The sequence below is a fragment of the Camelus bactrianus genome, chromosome 2, assembly GCF_048773025.1.
Source record: "Camelus bactrianus isolate YW-2024 breed Bactrian camel chromosome 2, ASM4877302v1, whole genome shotgun sequence".
NCBI lineage: Eukaryota > Metazoa > Chordata > Mammalia > Artiodactyla > Camelidae > Camelus > Camelus bactrianus.
Genome location: NC_133540.1, coordinates 26465063 through 26480539, shown reverse-complemented (window position 1 = coordinate 26480539; position 15477 = coordinate 26465063). Strand labels below are relative to the sequence as shown.

General features: G+C 46.3%; 1 protein-coding gene across 1 annotated transcript in view; it reads right to left on the bottom strand.

The window, feature by feature from the left end:
* Positions 1 to 8023, bottom strand: part of RNF175 (ring finger protein 175) — a 49505-nt gene extending 41482 nt beyond the window's left edge. Inside the window, exon 1 of the mRNA XM_074375421.1 lies at positions 7973 to 8023. Coding sequence (XP_074231522.1) covers positions 7973 to 8023 — 51 coding nt within the window. The remainder of the gene's footprint in view (positions 1 to 7972) is intronic.
* Positions 8024 to 15477: the final 7454 nt, after the last annotated feature.

Genomic DNA, 15477 nt, shown 5'->3' with positions numbered 1-15477 from the left:
GTCCTCAATCATTGTGTCATTCCTTCAGTGGTTGTGCCTTGCCCCTTCCCTCCTGCCTCTTGAATAGGAAAAAGAGCACTTACAATTTAATCCAAAAGAGACACACATTTCCATTTAGTCCTTTCTGTCTCTTAAGAAAATTTTTGAAAGTTTGGTAACTGAGTAGAAATTGATGGAGGAGGGCTGGTGTAGGGCTGGCACGTTCAGGTGGATTAGGGTAAAAAGAGAGGAAATAAAGAAGAACTTGGGCCCTGGGAAATCAGAGATAGAGGTGTTAACTTGCACCCCACCACCCCACCCCAAAGCTGGTGTCCAGGCAGACCGGGTTCCCTTCCTAACTGCACCGCCTCTCTCCCCACCACTGCAGTGGGGTAGTTTGGAAGCAGCTACAAACTGCCTGGAAACCCTGAGTCTGAAAAGTGAGGAGGTGAGTGAGGAGGGGCTAGAGAGGGTGATGGGAGGGCGGCTTCCAACCGTGGATCTTTGGGGTGTTTGACGGGACCAGGCTTCATCCCTGGTTTAGGTGCTGGGGTGGGTTGAATGCTGTCCCTCCCAACCAACCCCTCCCCAAAAGATATGTCCAGTTCTTACCCTCAGGTACCCGTGACTGTGATCTTATTTCAAAATAGGGTCTTTGTGGATGTCATCAAGTTAAAGATCTTGGGATGGGATTATCCAAGGTTCAGGGGAGGCCCTAAATCAAAAGGCTGGTGACTTTATATAAAAGAAAGTCAGAGGGAGATTTGACACCCAAAGACACACAGAGGAGGAGGCCATGTGAATTCAGAGGCAGAGACTGGAGATACACAGCTCCAAGCTAGAGACACCTGGAGTCGCCCAGAGCTGGAAGAGGCAAGGAAGGATTTGCCTGCAGAGCCTTTGGGGGGCTCATGGCCCTGCCGATATGTAGATTTTGGATGTCTGGCCTCCAGAACTGTGAAGGAATAGATTTCTATTACGGCAGCTCTGGGAGACATATATGCACATCCAGCCGCAGCAGGTCCTCGCTCCACTCAGGTGTGTAAACAGTGGTGCAGGTGGGGAGAGTGTGGTTCCTACAAACTGTGGGTCAAGCAGGCTGCCCAGGTCATGGGTGGACTGCAGGTAGGGCTGTCGGAGCAGCGTGGTTTATAATCTTTAGACGTGTGGCAGGTGGGCCTTTATTGGTACCCGGGGCCTGTTAGAGGCAGGCCTGTCGCTTGGCTAGGGATGCTGGCCGTCAGGCAGCAAACAGAAATCATCCAGGCCAAGAGAAAAGACTTGCAGAAGTGGACCGTCACCATTCTCCCTATGAAAAGGCCCTGCTGGGTCACCCTCCAGTGCGGCCTGCCTGTCAGCAGGCTCTCCTGCTTACAAGAGCTTCCAAATAGTATTTTAGTGTCTCCACTTAAACACAAGCAGATGGCCAAAGATCACCAGGTGCTGGAGACAGGAGAGGGTTGGTTCTGTGTCCATGATGACAAGGACACCAGGCTTCAAAGATGTAACCAAATGAAAGCTCTTAGAAACGTAAAATTTGAGAACAGAAATAGAAAAATCTAATGGGAAAGTTGAAGATAAATTATGAAACTCCCTCGGAGAGAATAACTAAACTGCCCCTCCCCCAAAGAGATGGAAAAGAAAAAAGAAAATATAAGAAAATTAGAGAATCTGGCCAGGAAATCTCATAACCAAAAAATAGGAGTTCCAGACCAAGAGAATAGAGTTGGCTGATAGCAAGACATTTTTAAAAAATGATACAAGAAAATTCCCAAGGATTGAAAGACGTCTGTTTTCAAATGAGAAGACTCACCAGGGGCCCAGGACATAAATGAAAAAGGAGCCACATCACATCACATCACATCAGTAGGAAATCTGAAAATTGTGATTCAAAAGGAAAAGCCGATCCAGAGAGAAAACACGGGTCAAATGCAAAAGATCCAAGCTCGGGAGCCCAGGGGACCTCCGAACACCAGTTCCACGAGTTACAAGACAGCAGAGCGAAATGCTGAAATCTCTGAATGAAAATTACTTCTATAGACAAACTACCACTCAAGTTTGGAGGCAGAATACAGATATTTACAGACATGCAAAATTTTAAAAGCATTCACCTCCTCTCACCTACAGACTAAAACTGTCAGCTTGCTAGTGTCTGTTAGTTACTTTGTAAAATATACATGTATTCTTGTTTTTCCATTGTATGCACACTGAAAGACAAAGATGTACCATTTCTCTGTTTTATGTTGGATTATATAGGAAATGTTTGTGAACAATTTTACAAAGATGAAAACAGTTCCTGTGGATGTTTTGTGGAGTATCTTGGCATCTGTACTGATAGAGGTTCACTTCCAAATAAATAAAACTCCCATAATGCTAGATTTGATGTGTGCCCAATTTGAACAAGTGTTGATTGACACATGTAAAATTTGTTAAAACGTTCCTCTTGTAAGGAAATACTATAATCTCAAATTTTAAAAAACAAAAACAAAAAACAACAAAAAAAATTCATCTCCTGTCTCAGGAGGCTCCACTAAAATAGCAGGGTGAATGGAGAAAGAGAAAAACAGGATTTCCAGGAAACTGGGCTGCAACCAGGCCAGTCCCCTCCAGGTGAAGGGACCCCCCAGGAGGATGGTGGAGGGGCCTCCAGGATGGGTGTCTGGGCAGCGGGCTGAGGGTGCAGCCAGCCTAGACTGGACCAGGAACATGATGTTTCACCAAGTGTATCTCCAAGAAAAAGATGAAGCCAAGAGATCAGCCGATGTGTTCCGGTGTGTCGAGAAGATAGGAACAATTCCGGGGGAGGGTCGGGGGATGAACAGGGCACTGGTACACAGAAAGCTGAGGATGCCAAAACATGAAACTCACGGGAGAGCGGAATGATACAGGGTGCATATGTAGTGCATGGATGTGTGACCCAGCTGAGAGTGATGGTACCCACTTAGATTCACTAACGTAACTGGTGAATGAAGACTTCGCCAACACTTGTGATGTAACTAAACTGAGAGGATGGGAGAAAGGGAGGGAGTGGGAGTGGGATGGGGGGACAAGCTGGTGTGAGAGAGCAAAGTTCTCATCATCCATAGCAGAGGATCAATGAAACCACACCAGTGACTAGAAATCGAGGTGCTGTACAACTGTGTTATTTAAAATAGGGGGTGTGTAGCAGAAAAGACGGCTGAAAGTGCTGAAAATCGTTGCCTCTGGGGGGCGGACATCAGGAATAGGGATGGCGAGTGCAAGTGGGGCTGCTGGGGTTTGTGTGTGTGTGTGTGTGTGTGGTTGTTTTCAGTCTTGTAGAATTATTTGACTCCTTAAATTGTGGATGTATGAAACTTTAATACAAACTAACATTAAAAAGAAAAAAATATTCATAACAAGGAGGTATAATTTTCCCCTAAAAGAATGACAAGGGAAAAAATGCTTTCTCATGCAATTCAGGTGTGCCTATATGTGAAGACAAGTTCTCTGGAGAAATCTGGCAAAATTTTAAGTGTTCATCTATTCTACTATAGAATATTCTAGGAGTATTCTTTCAGGACATGAAGAGACAAACACACAAGGAAGGCTGACACAGGTGTTCACATCGTTTTTAAAAAAATTTTCCCTTTTTTTATTAAATTCTTTTGGGGGGTAAGTAGTTGTTTGTTTATTTAGTGGAGGTACTGGGGATTGAACTCAGGACTTCTTGCATGCTAAACATGAGCTCTGCCACTGAGCTATACCCTCCTCCCATGTCGTTTTATTTATTGTTCTGAAAAATTGTCAACAATCTAGGTGTCCATCGCGGGGGATTCGTTAATGAGTTATGTTATCTCTACACAAAGGAAATCCATATAGATCTTTAAAATGATCGTGCAGAGCCTTATCCATTGACGCAGAGATATTTCCACAACATATCATTAGGAGAAAAAGGGTCCTCCGTAAACAGCTGGCATAGATGAGCCTATTCATGTAAATGTGTAGTTACACAGAATGAAGGACAGAGCCATCCAGAAGAGAGATCCGTCCAGAGCGGTTACTGAAATGTCAGCAGGAATGGTCCATGGGTGATGCTCTGTCTTGGGATATTTACTTCTTTTTCACACTTGTCTACATCGAATGTATTCAACGTGAACACACGTCACTTTAAGAAATCAGGCCATCGTGTTTGTCTGCCCGCTCCTTATTCCTGCTCCTCGTCTAGAATTGCCACGAACTTTCCTGCCTATCCGTGCATCATCATCCCAACCACCCCTCCTCTCTGCCAGCCAAGTCTCACTTCTGAGCTCTGGATTCCTCTGTACAAGTGCCTCCAACACATCTCCACCTGGATGGCCCTCAGACACAGGAACTCAACCTGCTCCGAACTGAACACATGAATTTTCCCCCAAACTGCTCCCATTTTGTTGCCGGCCATCTCACTCATTTGCCCCACATCCCATCCACCCAATTGCTCAACACAGAAACTGGGGGCGCCATAATTGACATAACCCTCCACTTAGACCTTGTTGCCCCCACCTCTAAATACTTTGCAAACCACTTCTTGCCACCTCTATGGCCTCTACGCCATCCATTTTTTTATTCCTTCAACAAATATTTATTGCCTCCGACCTGTGTGCCAGGCACTGGATAGGGGCGGGCATATGATGGTGAGTAAGACCGACAAGGTTCTGTTCTCATGAAAGTGTGGACAATAAACAAGTAAACAAACCAATTACCTAATGTAGCAAATTCTAGAAGGAAATAAACACAACGTGATAAAGCATAACCTGCGGGGGAGGGGCTGTTACTCTGTAGGTGGGTGGCGGAGGAAGGCGCTCAGAGCTGAGGAGAGATGGAACCAGGCATGCGGCGCTCCCCTCCTCCCTAGGACCTTGCCTTCGCCTTTCCCCCTTTTCAAACAGCCAGGTTATCATATCAAAAGCCGACTGATCATATTATCCTGCCTCTGCTCATAATCCAAGCAGCTGCCCTTGTTAACATACCTCATCAGGCCTGTGTCCCTTTTCGGCTAGGCTTCCCTCGGCGGCCCCTGCACACACTCTGCCTCAACCAAGCAGAAACTTCTGTCCCCTGAATGCTTTTCCTGTACCCTGAGCCTCCCTCTGGGTGACCCTGGGCCCACTTCCTCCAGGAAGCCCTTCGGGTTAGGCCCCTCTATTGGCCCATGGGTCCCTGCCCACTGTTGCCACACTGCAAGTCACTGATGGTTTATTTCTGTGTCTGAATCTGCAGGTAGGCAGGGCTGGGCCACACCCCACCCCTGAGCTCCCGCCTGGCTTGACACACACTCAGTTGATGTATTTGAAGAGCACCACCCTCCCAGGATAGACCCTCATCATTTCTCACCCCAGTTGCTCCCTTTTTTTCTTTTTTTTCAACCTTTTATTTGAGGGGGGAGGTGTGGGGGAGGTAAGTAGGTTTATTGATTGATGGATGGAGGTCCTGGGGATCGAACCCAGGACCCCATACATGCTAAGCACTGCGCTATACCCTCCACCTATCCCAGCTGCTCCCTTTCACTTTCAACTCCTCCCTCATGACAATCCATTTGTTAGAAAAATCTTGCTACAAGGAGTGGTAAAGCCAGAACAGTAAATGCAAACTACTGATGTCCCTAAGACACTCGTGAGCCGGAGGAGAGGGTGTTAGGTTTGGAGCACTGTGTTCAGTGACGTGGAATTTGTGTTAGAGGAGGAGGGCAGAATTCCCGTGCACAGAGGGGAGTGGGGTGTGTGTGACCTCCCCCAAGGCAGAGAGCAGGTTTGGGGCAGAGGTGGGTCCTCTCGGGGGAAACCAGAGCCTGCAAAGCAGACCTCAGAGAAGCAGATGAGAGGACCCCGGAATCCACACTCACCGCTCTCTTGTACTCCAACTTTGAGGATTCTCAAGAGCACGCCAGGCATGGCTGGCTCAGTAGGCCGCGGGGGTGTGCCTGAGCTGGGGGGAGGAGGATGGATGGGGAATAGGGTGATGGTGTCTGCTACAGAGAGGTCGGAGGGGAGCTGGGCCAACCGTGACCCACGTCATGGAGTTGTCTGCTCATTTATCCACTCATTCATTCTGTCAGTGAATATTTACAGAGGCCCTGCCATTTTCCAGGTTGTTTTCAGTGCTGAAACTGTTGTAGCTAGCAAAGTAGATGATGTGTCTGCTCCCCTGGACCTCCCGAGGTGATGGAGGCTCTCAGAGAAACAAACTCACCAACAGACCACTTCAGGTGGCGATGGAGATAAGGAAAATAAAATAAGGTGAGGTTTAGGGTGAGAGGATGATATATAGGCGATCAGAAAGTTTTTATGGGGTGGTTGGAAACTCTCTCTCTTTTCCTTTTGTTATCCTCAGCTCTTGTAAAGTCTGGTTTAAACCAGCACTTTTCAAATTTTGATGTGCTGTCACCCAGGGGTCTGGTTGCAATGCAGATTTTAATTCAGTAGGTCTGAGATGGGGACTCAGAATCTGATTTCTAATTGGCTCCCAGGTGACATCTTGGCTTCCGGTGGTCCTTGGAACACACCACCTTGCCATGGGGGTCTAAGGGAAAAGCTGAGTCCCTCCCAGGGCGGACTTAACAGAGAGGCCATGCCTCCTGAAGGCAACAGCAAGGCAGTGATGTCAGCCTTAAGGGAGCAGCTAGAGCAGCAGCAGAAGTGACTCTGCCAGTCTCCCGCCCCTCCTGGTGTGCAAAGTCCTTCATCCGTAATCCACTTTGGATGGTCTGGATTTGAGACCAGCAAGGAAGCCATGGAGTTTCCTTTTAGTTTTTCCATTTTAGAGAGTAACTTCCAAGTGCACAGTGTGGCCTGCTGCAGCCTTTTACTACAGGCCTTCCTGAGCCCTGAATTTCTACCTGAGTCATAGTGAATACCACTCTGTTCCCCCGATCCCCATGGTCACCACCCCCCAACAGTTTTCTTCACCTCCAAGCAATCTGGTACTGTCCTTACCTCATCTAGAATCCTCATTGGCCCTCACCACCACGAGGTCAGATCTCCCCCAACTTCCAAGGCCTAGCTTAAATGCCACGCCCCCATCAGCCTTGCCCATCCCCCCTGCCAGGAGCAATCCCTTGCCTCTTAGAAATTCTACAAAGCTTCACTTGGGACAGTCATTTCTTCCTACCCTATAGGAGTTATTTTTGTCCTTGTTTTACTTTCTTTCCAGAAGGTGAGCTCCCAGAGGAAAGATCCACCTCTAATTGCACCCCCCCCCCACCCCAAGCATAGCACAGCTCCTAGTACAAGATCATGGCGCAAGAATTGTCCTGTCAGTGAAAAATAAATTAATGATTGGGTTTGAAATCATCACCAGCAGGAGGAAGAACGTGGCGAGCTCAGTGGTTCTCAAAGTTCAAGCAGAAGCACCTCCTGGGAACGAGACAGACTTGCAAACCATCAGGCCCCATTCCAGAAATGAGGCTTAGAGACCCTGGGGGCAGAGCCCAGCCATCCATCTGCGTTTTAACCAACGATCCGATCCGAGTGGCTCTGACGCAGGCTCCAGTTTGAGAACCATAGAGTCAAGCCCGATGTACACCCAATGTCCCTCAGCTGTCCTCCTCTTATGCCCTGGCCTTCACCTGGGCCCCCGGGGCATCCGCCCGGGAGCGCGGAGGAGAGGGGGTGCAGCCAGTACGGAGGGCAGGGAATGAATGCACAGGGGTGAGCAGGACAAGCCTCATCCTAGATCAACAGAGCAGGTGGGAAGGAAGAGGACGGAGGAAGGGGGAAAGCAGGGGAAGGGGAGGAGGAATGGGAGAGGAAAAAGAAAAAGGGAGAGAGAAATGGAGTGGAGCTCGGCCTCCTAGAGTGAGCGGGGTGAGGCGAAGCAACAGCACCTTCAGAAGGTCATCTGCCCCCCCATCCCGGGCCGGTTCACACCGGGTGGGGCTGGGGCCTTGGGGACCTATCTGTCCAGCCCCCCAGCCCGGGTGCGCGAGCCTCGGACCCCGGCCCGGTGTCCCCCACCCCTGCGCGCCCGCGCCCCTCGCCCCGCGCCCCGCGCAGGGTACCTGCTCGTGCTGGAGGGGCGCCTCCGGCCCCGGCGCCGCCCCCGCCGCCATGTGTCTGGCGCACCGAGGGTCTCGGAGTCCGAATGAGGGGGCCTCCCGGGCGCGCCGGCGGCGGGCGGGAACCGAGCCTGCGGCGGCCAAGCGGGCTCCCCTCCCCAGGCAGTGTGCGCGGTACCCGTACCCACGCCGGGAGCCTCTCGGCGCGCCCGCCCGGGTTCCTCGCTCGCGCTGTGGCTTCCTCCAGCGGAAGGACGCTCGTGATCGTCACCATCACTGCTGATGAGACCCTCTGGGTATCGGGGCCCTCTGCCGGGAAGCCATCCTCACAGCCACCCTCGCCGGTAAAATGTCCTGCGCTCCGCCCAGGTGACAGTGCGGGAGGAGATGTGGGGAGTCGGAAGGGTGAGAAATGAAGCGGAGAGAGGGGCGAGGATCAGAAAGGACGTTTTCCCCTTAGCAGTTTCCCTCAGAAGCGTTTATCAGAAGACAGGCGTTTAGGTGGGGGTCCCGCTGTCGCGGGAGGGCTGGGGGGAACTGAACCTTTGCTGCCTGCCCAGTCGGGTGCCTTTCTCTGCCCCGGGCCCCTTCTTACTCCGTATCTGCAGTCTCAGAGACGTGGGACAGCTCCCTGGTAGAGTCCCACTTGGCTCCTGCACAGATGACAAAGGAGAGAAACTCCCCTGTGGGGAGAAGGCAGACCTCTAGGTCCCCATGCCACTCCAGGACATAGGCCTTCCCCTGAGAGATCACCCACCACCTGCCTTGGTCCCCTCCACTTTCGGGGTCCCCACCACCCCCTTGATCTGGGGCCCAGTCCTGGACTCATGGCTGGGAACAAGCTGGAACACTTTTGCAAGCTTTTAGGAATCCTTGGGTGCGAATTCAGGGCGACAGACAAAGAGAGACACAGGAGACAGTCTGACTTACAAAATAAGGCTTATTCGACTCCAGTTTGTGAATTGTTGTTGTTTTTCAGTATGGTAGGTTGCTCTTCCTTATAGAGGAGCTACCAGTGGAGACTGACTGACACCAGGGCCGTGTCCCTGCCATTGTGGAACTTCAAGCCTAGCAAGGGGAAGAGACAAATAAACAGGCAGTACGATTTACTGCGGTGAGTGCTTTTCCAGCCTTGGCATGCATCAGAAGCCCCTGGCTGGGCTACCGAAACTCGGATTGCTGCGCTGGACCCTGGTTTCTGAGGGAATAGGCCTGGGATGGGCCCTGAGAATTTCTTTTCTTCGCAAGTTCCCAGGTAGTGCTGTTCTGGCTGCTCACATCACAGATTGCTCTGTGGGATGGTGATGGAGAGAATGTTCTGGATGGAGGCAACAGGGGAGGCAAGGGCCTGGAGGCTGGAGAAAACCAGGAACTGGAGAAACTGAAATAGGAGTCACAGCTGGCACTGCTAAAATGCTTCCTGTGTACCAGGTCCTGTTCCAAGGACTTCACTGGGTTAGCTCATTCAGTCCTCACAACAACCCAAAGAGGTAGGTGATATTATCTCCATTTTACAGGTGACGACACTGAAACATGGAGAGGGGCAGACGTTTTTCCAAGTTTGAAAGCTACTAGGTGATGCAGTGGGAATTTGAACCCAGAGGAGACTGACCCCACCGCCTGGGCTCAGAACCACTCAGGAAAGTGGCTGCAAAGGTCAGCAGGGTTCAGATCAAAGTCTGTGCAAATCCTGTTAAATTGTTTAGACTGTACCCTAAGGAGCGTGGGAAGTCATTCCAGAGTCGTAGGTAAGAAATGACATTTCTGGATTTGCCTTCTGGCTTCAGGGTAGTGTGTGTGGGTGGGGGTGGGGTGGGGGAGGGAGCTCAACTATGACCCAGTGCAGGGGACTGGCCAGAAGTCTCTTGCAGTGGTTCCCGCTGAAGGTGGCAGTGACCCTGGTGGTATAAGTGTCTGTGCAGGGATGGGGTGGGGGGAGGTGGGAGGATGTGGATGGAGCTGAGCGACTTAGGTGACAGATTCTATAGGGCTTAACTGACATTCAAGGATGTGCCCAGGTGACATGTTGCTTGAGCAGCAGGGCATTCAGGCAGACAGTGCTGCCACCTCTGACAATGGAGCCCTGGAAGGTGCTGCAGATTTGGAGGGAACAAAGATAATGAGTTTATTTGCACATGCTGCCTGGCTTCTGGCCTGGCTTCACGTGGCAAAGGCCACTTTTTCTCTCTGGCCCAGGATGTCCTCAAATTCTGGCTTCTTCTGAATCAGTCTCTCCTCCCCCTCCAAAAAAAAAAAAAAAAAAAAAAAATCCAGAAGTTTCCTGGTTCATTGACACCGGAAATATCTACAGATTTCATTGGAGACACACATAAACCCAGAGGTGGTTGGTTTTCTTCCTTCTGGCTTCAGCTCCACAATTAAAAAGTCTATTTCTCATCCTCATGGTAGGTAATGAGAGATTTGCTCTAAGTTATTCTCCTGTCATACCCAATTCCTTTTGTGACCAAATTCCTGGTGGGTAGAACTGATTCCTTTTGTCCCAGTAAGTTTATACCATTCTGTCTGGAGTCATTCACCTAACCAAAGTTATTTAATTTGCAACTTTGTTTCCCAAATCAAATGGTTGGTGGCTGACTGTCATAAATGTGGGATGGAGGAATCATTGTCCTGTTATTTAGCTGTAATCTCTTCAGCATATTAGCCATAGTCTGTGCCCCCTCCTGTCCTCTCTTGGTTTAGAACCCCGAGGTGATAGTAATGATGTAATAGAAGAAATGAGCTAATGTCAAGAAGGTGCTTGAAAAACAAAATGGCATCAAGACTAGCTAGACTGAGGGGAGGGTATAGCTTAGTTGTAGAGCACGTGCCTGGCATGCACAAGGTCCTGGGTTCAACCCCCTGTACCTCCATTAAATCAATCAATCGATCAATGTAATTACCTCCCCCCAAATAATTAAATTTAAAAAACAGACTAGCTAGACAAATATGGTATATGGTATGGGAACTGAGAAGTAGTTCCATAGGACAAAGCAAAAAGATTCCAAATATTCCTAGTATTTATAGGAAACCAGTTTTAGGAGAAGAAGGGCAAATCCACAGGGAAAGGATGGGCTAGTTAGTAATTAGCTTATCCATCTGAAAAAAAACATTACAGCATACCGAATCAAAGCAGGTGGTTTAAAAAGCAAAACTTTAAGAAGATGATTTAAAATAATATCTTTATCATCTCAAGAGAGTAAAGATATATATTTCAAAAAAAGAAAAAAGATAGTAAAGATATATTAAACAAAACTCAAAAAGAACAAACTATAAAGAAGATTAATAAATTAGTCTATGTTAAAACGTAAAATTTCCATACAACGGAAAGTTACCTAAAAAGAAGCAAGCCATGGACGAGGAAAATTTGCCTATGTCTAGCTGTCAGAAAATTAGTGCTCAGAATAAACAGAATTGTTAGAAATAAACTTTAAAAAAATCAAAATCAGTAGAAAATGGTCCAGGGATGTAAACTAATCAATCAGAAGAAAGAAAGTTATGAGATGTTTTTGTAATTTGAAGAGAATTAATTATTGTACCTTTGCATAGAAGACTTCTTTGAGAGTGCACACTTTACAGGGATGCCTTGTATATGTTAAATTACTGAATGCAAAGTGGACCCCTTCAGCCTTTCTACCCATTCTCTGACCACCTCTTAATTCTTCCCCTTTCTCCCAGCCAAACTGCCTTAGGCTGACAGTGCCACCTAAGGGTTTGATCTTGCAAAAGACCACCATATTCTTTTAAAAAAATTAACTAATTTTTTTTATATATTTATTTTTATTTTATATATTTTTACTGAAGTATAGTGAGTTTACAATGTTGTGTCAATTTCTGGTGTACAGCACAATGCTTCGGTCATATAGGAACATACATATATTCGTTTTCATATTCTTTTTCATAAGTTACTACAATATATTGAATATAGTTCCCTGCGCTATACAGTAGAAGCTTGTTGTTTTTCTATTTTGTATGTATTAGTTAGTATCTGCAAATCTTGAACTCCCAATTTCTCCCTTCCCACCACCTTTCCCTGCCTGGTAACCATAAGTTTGTTTTCTATGTCTGTGAGTCTGTTTCTGCTTTGTAAATAAGTTCATTTGTCCTTTTTTTTTTTTTTTTTTTCCTTTAGATTCCACATATCGTATAGTACTTTTCTTTCTCTTTCTGGCTCACTTCATTTTGAATGGCATTCTCCAGTCTTATCCATGTTGCTGCAAAAGGCATTATTTTATCCTTTTTTATGGCTGAGTTGTATTCTTTATCCAGTCATCTGTTGATGGACATTTAGGTTGCTTCCATGTCTTGGCTATTGTAAATAGTGCTGCTATGAACATTGGGGTGCATATATTTTTTTGAATTAGAGTTTCCTCCAGATATATACCCAGGAGTGGGATGGCTGGATCACATGGTAAGTCTAGTTTTAGTCTTTTGAGGAATCTCCATACTGTTTTCCATAATGGCTGTACCAAACTACATTCCCACCAACAGTGTAGGAGGCTTCCCTGTTCTCCACACCCTCTTCAGCATCTATCATTTGTGGACTTTTTAATGATGGTCATTCTGACTGGTGTGAGGTGATACCTTACTGTAGTTTTGATTTGCATTTCTCTGATAATTAGTGATATTGAGCATTTTTTCATGTGCCTATTGGCCATTTGTATGTCTTCATTGGGGAATTGCTTGTTTAGGTCTTCTGCCCATTTTTGGATTGGGTTGTTTGTTTTCTTGTTATTAAGTTATATGAGCTGTTTATATATTCTGGAAATTAAGCCCTTGTCAGTCCCATCTTTTGCAGATCTTTTCTCCCATTCCACAGGTTGTTTTTTGTTTGTTTGTTTGTTTTGCTCATGGTTTCCTTTACTTTGCAAAAGCTTATAAGTTTAATTAGGTCCCATTTGTTTATTTTTGCTTTTATTTCTATTGCCTGGGTAGACTGCCCTAGGAGAACATTGCTGAGATTTATGTCAGATAATGTTTTGCCTATGTTTTCTTCTAAGAGGTTTATAGTGTCTTGTCTTATGTCTAAGTCTTTAAGCCATTTTGAGTTTATTGTTGTGTATGGTGTGAGGGATTATTCTAACTACGTCAATTTACATGCAGCTGTTCAGTTACTCCAACACCATTTGCTGAAGAAATTGTCTTTGCTCCATTGTATGTTCTTGCCTCCTTTGTCAAAGATTAATTGATCAAAAGTTTGTGGATTTATTTCTGGGCTCTCTATTCTGTTCCATTGATCCATATGTCTGTTTTTGTACCAATGCCATGCTGTTTTGATTACTGTAGCTCTGTAGTATTATTTGAAATCTGAGATGATTATTCCTCCAGCTTCATTCTTTTTCTTCACTAATGCTTTGCAATTCTGAGTCTTTTGTGATTCCATATAAATTTTAGGATTATTCATATTTATTTATTTTAAATTGAAGTATAATTGGTTTACAATGTTGTGTTAATTTCTGGTGTACAGCATAGTGATTCAGTTATACATATGTATGTATATATATTCCTTTTCATGTTCTTATTCATCATAGGCTATTACAAGATATTGAATATAGTTCCTTGTGTTATATGGTAGGAACTTGTGTTTATACATATATATTTATTGTAGTATAGTCAGTTTACCATGTTGTGTCAATTTCTGGTCTACAGCATAATGTTTCAGTCATACATATACATACATACATTTGTTTTCATATTCTTTTTCATTATAAGTTACTACAAGATATTGCATATAGTTCCCTGTGCTATACAAAAGAAACTTGTTTATCTATTTTATGTATAGTAGTATCTGCAAATCTTGAACTCCCAATTTATCCCTTCCCACCCTCTTTCCTCATAAACAGAAATTTGTTTTCTACATCTCTGAGTCTGTTTCTGTTTTGTAAATAAGTTCATTTGTTTTGTAAATACGTTTATTTGTAAGACCACCATATTCTTGATAAATGATCTTCTCCAAGTAACTTTCTTTTCTCCTGTGATACTTTCCTCTTTCTCACCTCTTTTTCCTATTTCTATTGCATCCTTATCAGTACAGCTAAAATAGGTGACTCAGAATGTCTTCAGCCCAGTGCCGTGCTGGTCATGTGGAGCAGGGTGGTGGAGGGAGAGAGATTAGGCACCTGGTGGGATCTCCCTTCTGTGAAGGGGTGGCGATAGCAGGTTCGGTTTAATTGAGGGCAGAAGTGTCAGGTTCAAAACGAGCCAGGCAATGTGAGTGATCGAGAGCTTGCTTGGCCTCAGAAATCAGAATTGAAAGAGGCATCAAAAGTTCTGCACTTCAGGGATTCTTGGGGTCAGGGCAGACTGGGTCATTAATGGGGGTGATCATCCCTGAAAGGAGAGGGACACTGAAACCAGGTTCTACCTTGGGAGACAGAGTGGCCGTGTAGAGATCACTAGGCTAACTGCTTCTTAGTGGTCTCCCAAACCCCACCTCCCATCCTCCTCTGGGTGATAGTCGGTCTTCAGGTGTAGACGCTGGCTCCTTAGAGTTGGCAGGAATCATGCAAGCCTGTCTGACTGCCAACTGCCAGGGCTCCTGTCTCCAGTCCCAGTGTTCCCCAGCCCCTCAGCCTCACTGGGTAGCCCTTTACATTCCCCTTAATTAAATCTGCTTTTGCTTATCACTAGTACTCAAGACAAACGAAAGCTATACAACTTTATTGTGTATCTCATTCAGTAATAATTAGCACTGGAGCATTATTGACTTCTTTTTTTGGCAAAAATGTGCAGTCTTTAGTTATATTATGGTTACACAGAGTTTTGTGAGCTGGCGTGTGGCCCTAATCACCATTTATAACGTCGCTTCTTTGGGAAAGTGTATTCTGCCTTTCAAACCACAGCCTTCCAAATGCACATTTGGAACACAATCCGTTTGCGAGCTGGGAACTCTCTGTATTGATGTCTGTTGGCCCAGGGCAGCCCTACGACCAAATGACATGTGGTTTAAAGTTCATGTAACAGCCGGTTCATTTAAATACTGTTAGCTGGAGCTCAGCTTTCAGGTTCTCAGATTTCGGGTTAATTTAAAGTCGAGGAGGCAGCAGAGTTGCAGCGATCAGACAACAGCCTGTATGAGGCTCCTGCTCCCTGTGGAGAGGCGGTCGGTCTCCACTTTTCATGGTTTTCCCTGCAGGTTTTTTAGGACTGAGCCTCTTTGGAGCACGAGCTCTTCAGTTCTGCTGAACAATTGATCTTGAAAAAGAACTCCTTTTAAAGACCAACTATACTTTCAAGCCTGGAAGTTCAGCTAGGGTCATTCTAGTTTATTGAGCACAGGGGCCCCTCTCAGCAGGAGGGAAAACCACATTTAAATCCTGGATGAGGGTCCTTCCCCTCGCCTCTCCTTGTTTTCCTTTCCCCGGTGTCTCCTTTAGGAAGTCTTACCTTTACTAAGTTAGAAATCAGCCTGTCCCAGGAAAGCCGGTCTCTCCACCGTTCTCACATCGGAAGAGTTAATATTTTTCAAATGCCCGCTGTGTGCCAGGCACTGAGCTAAGCAAGCTACATGT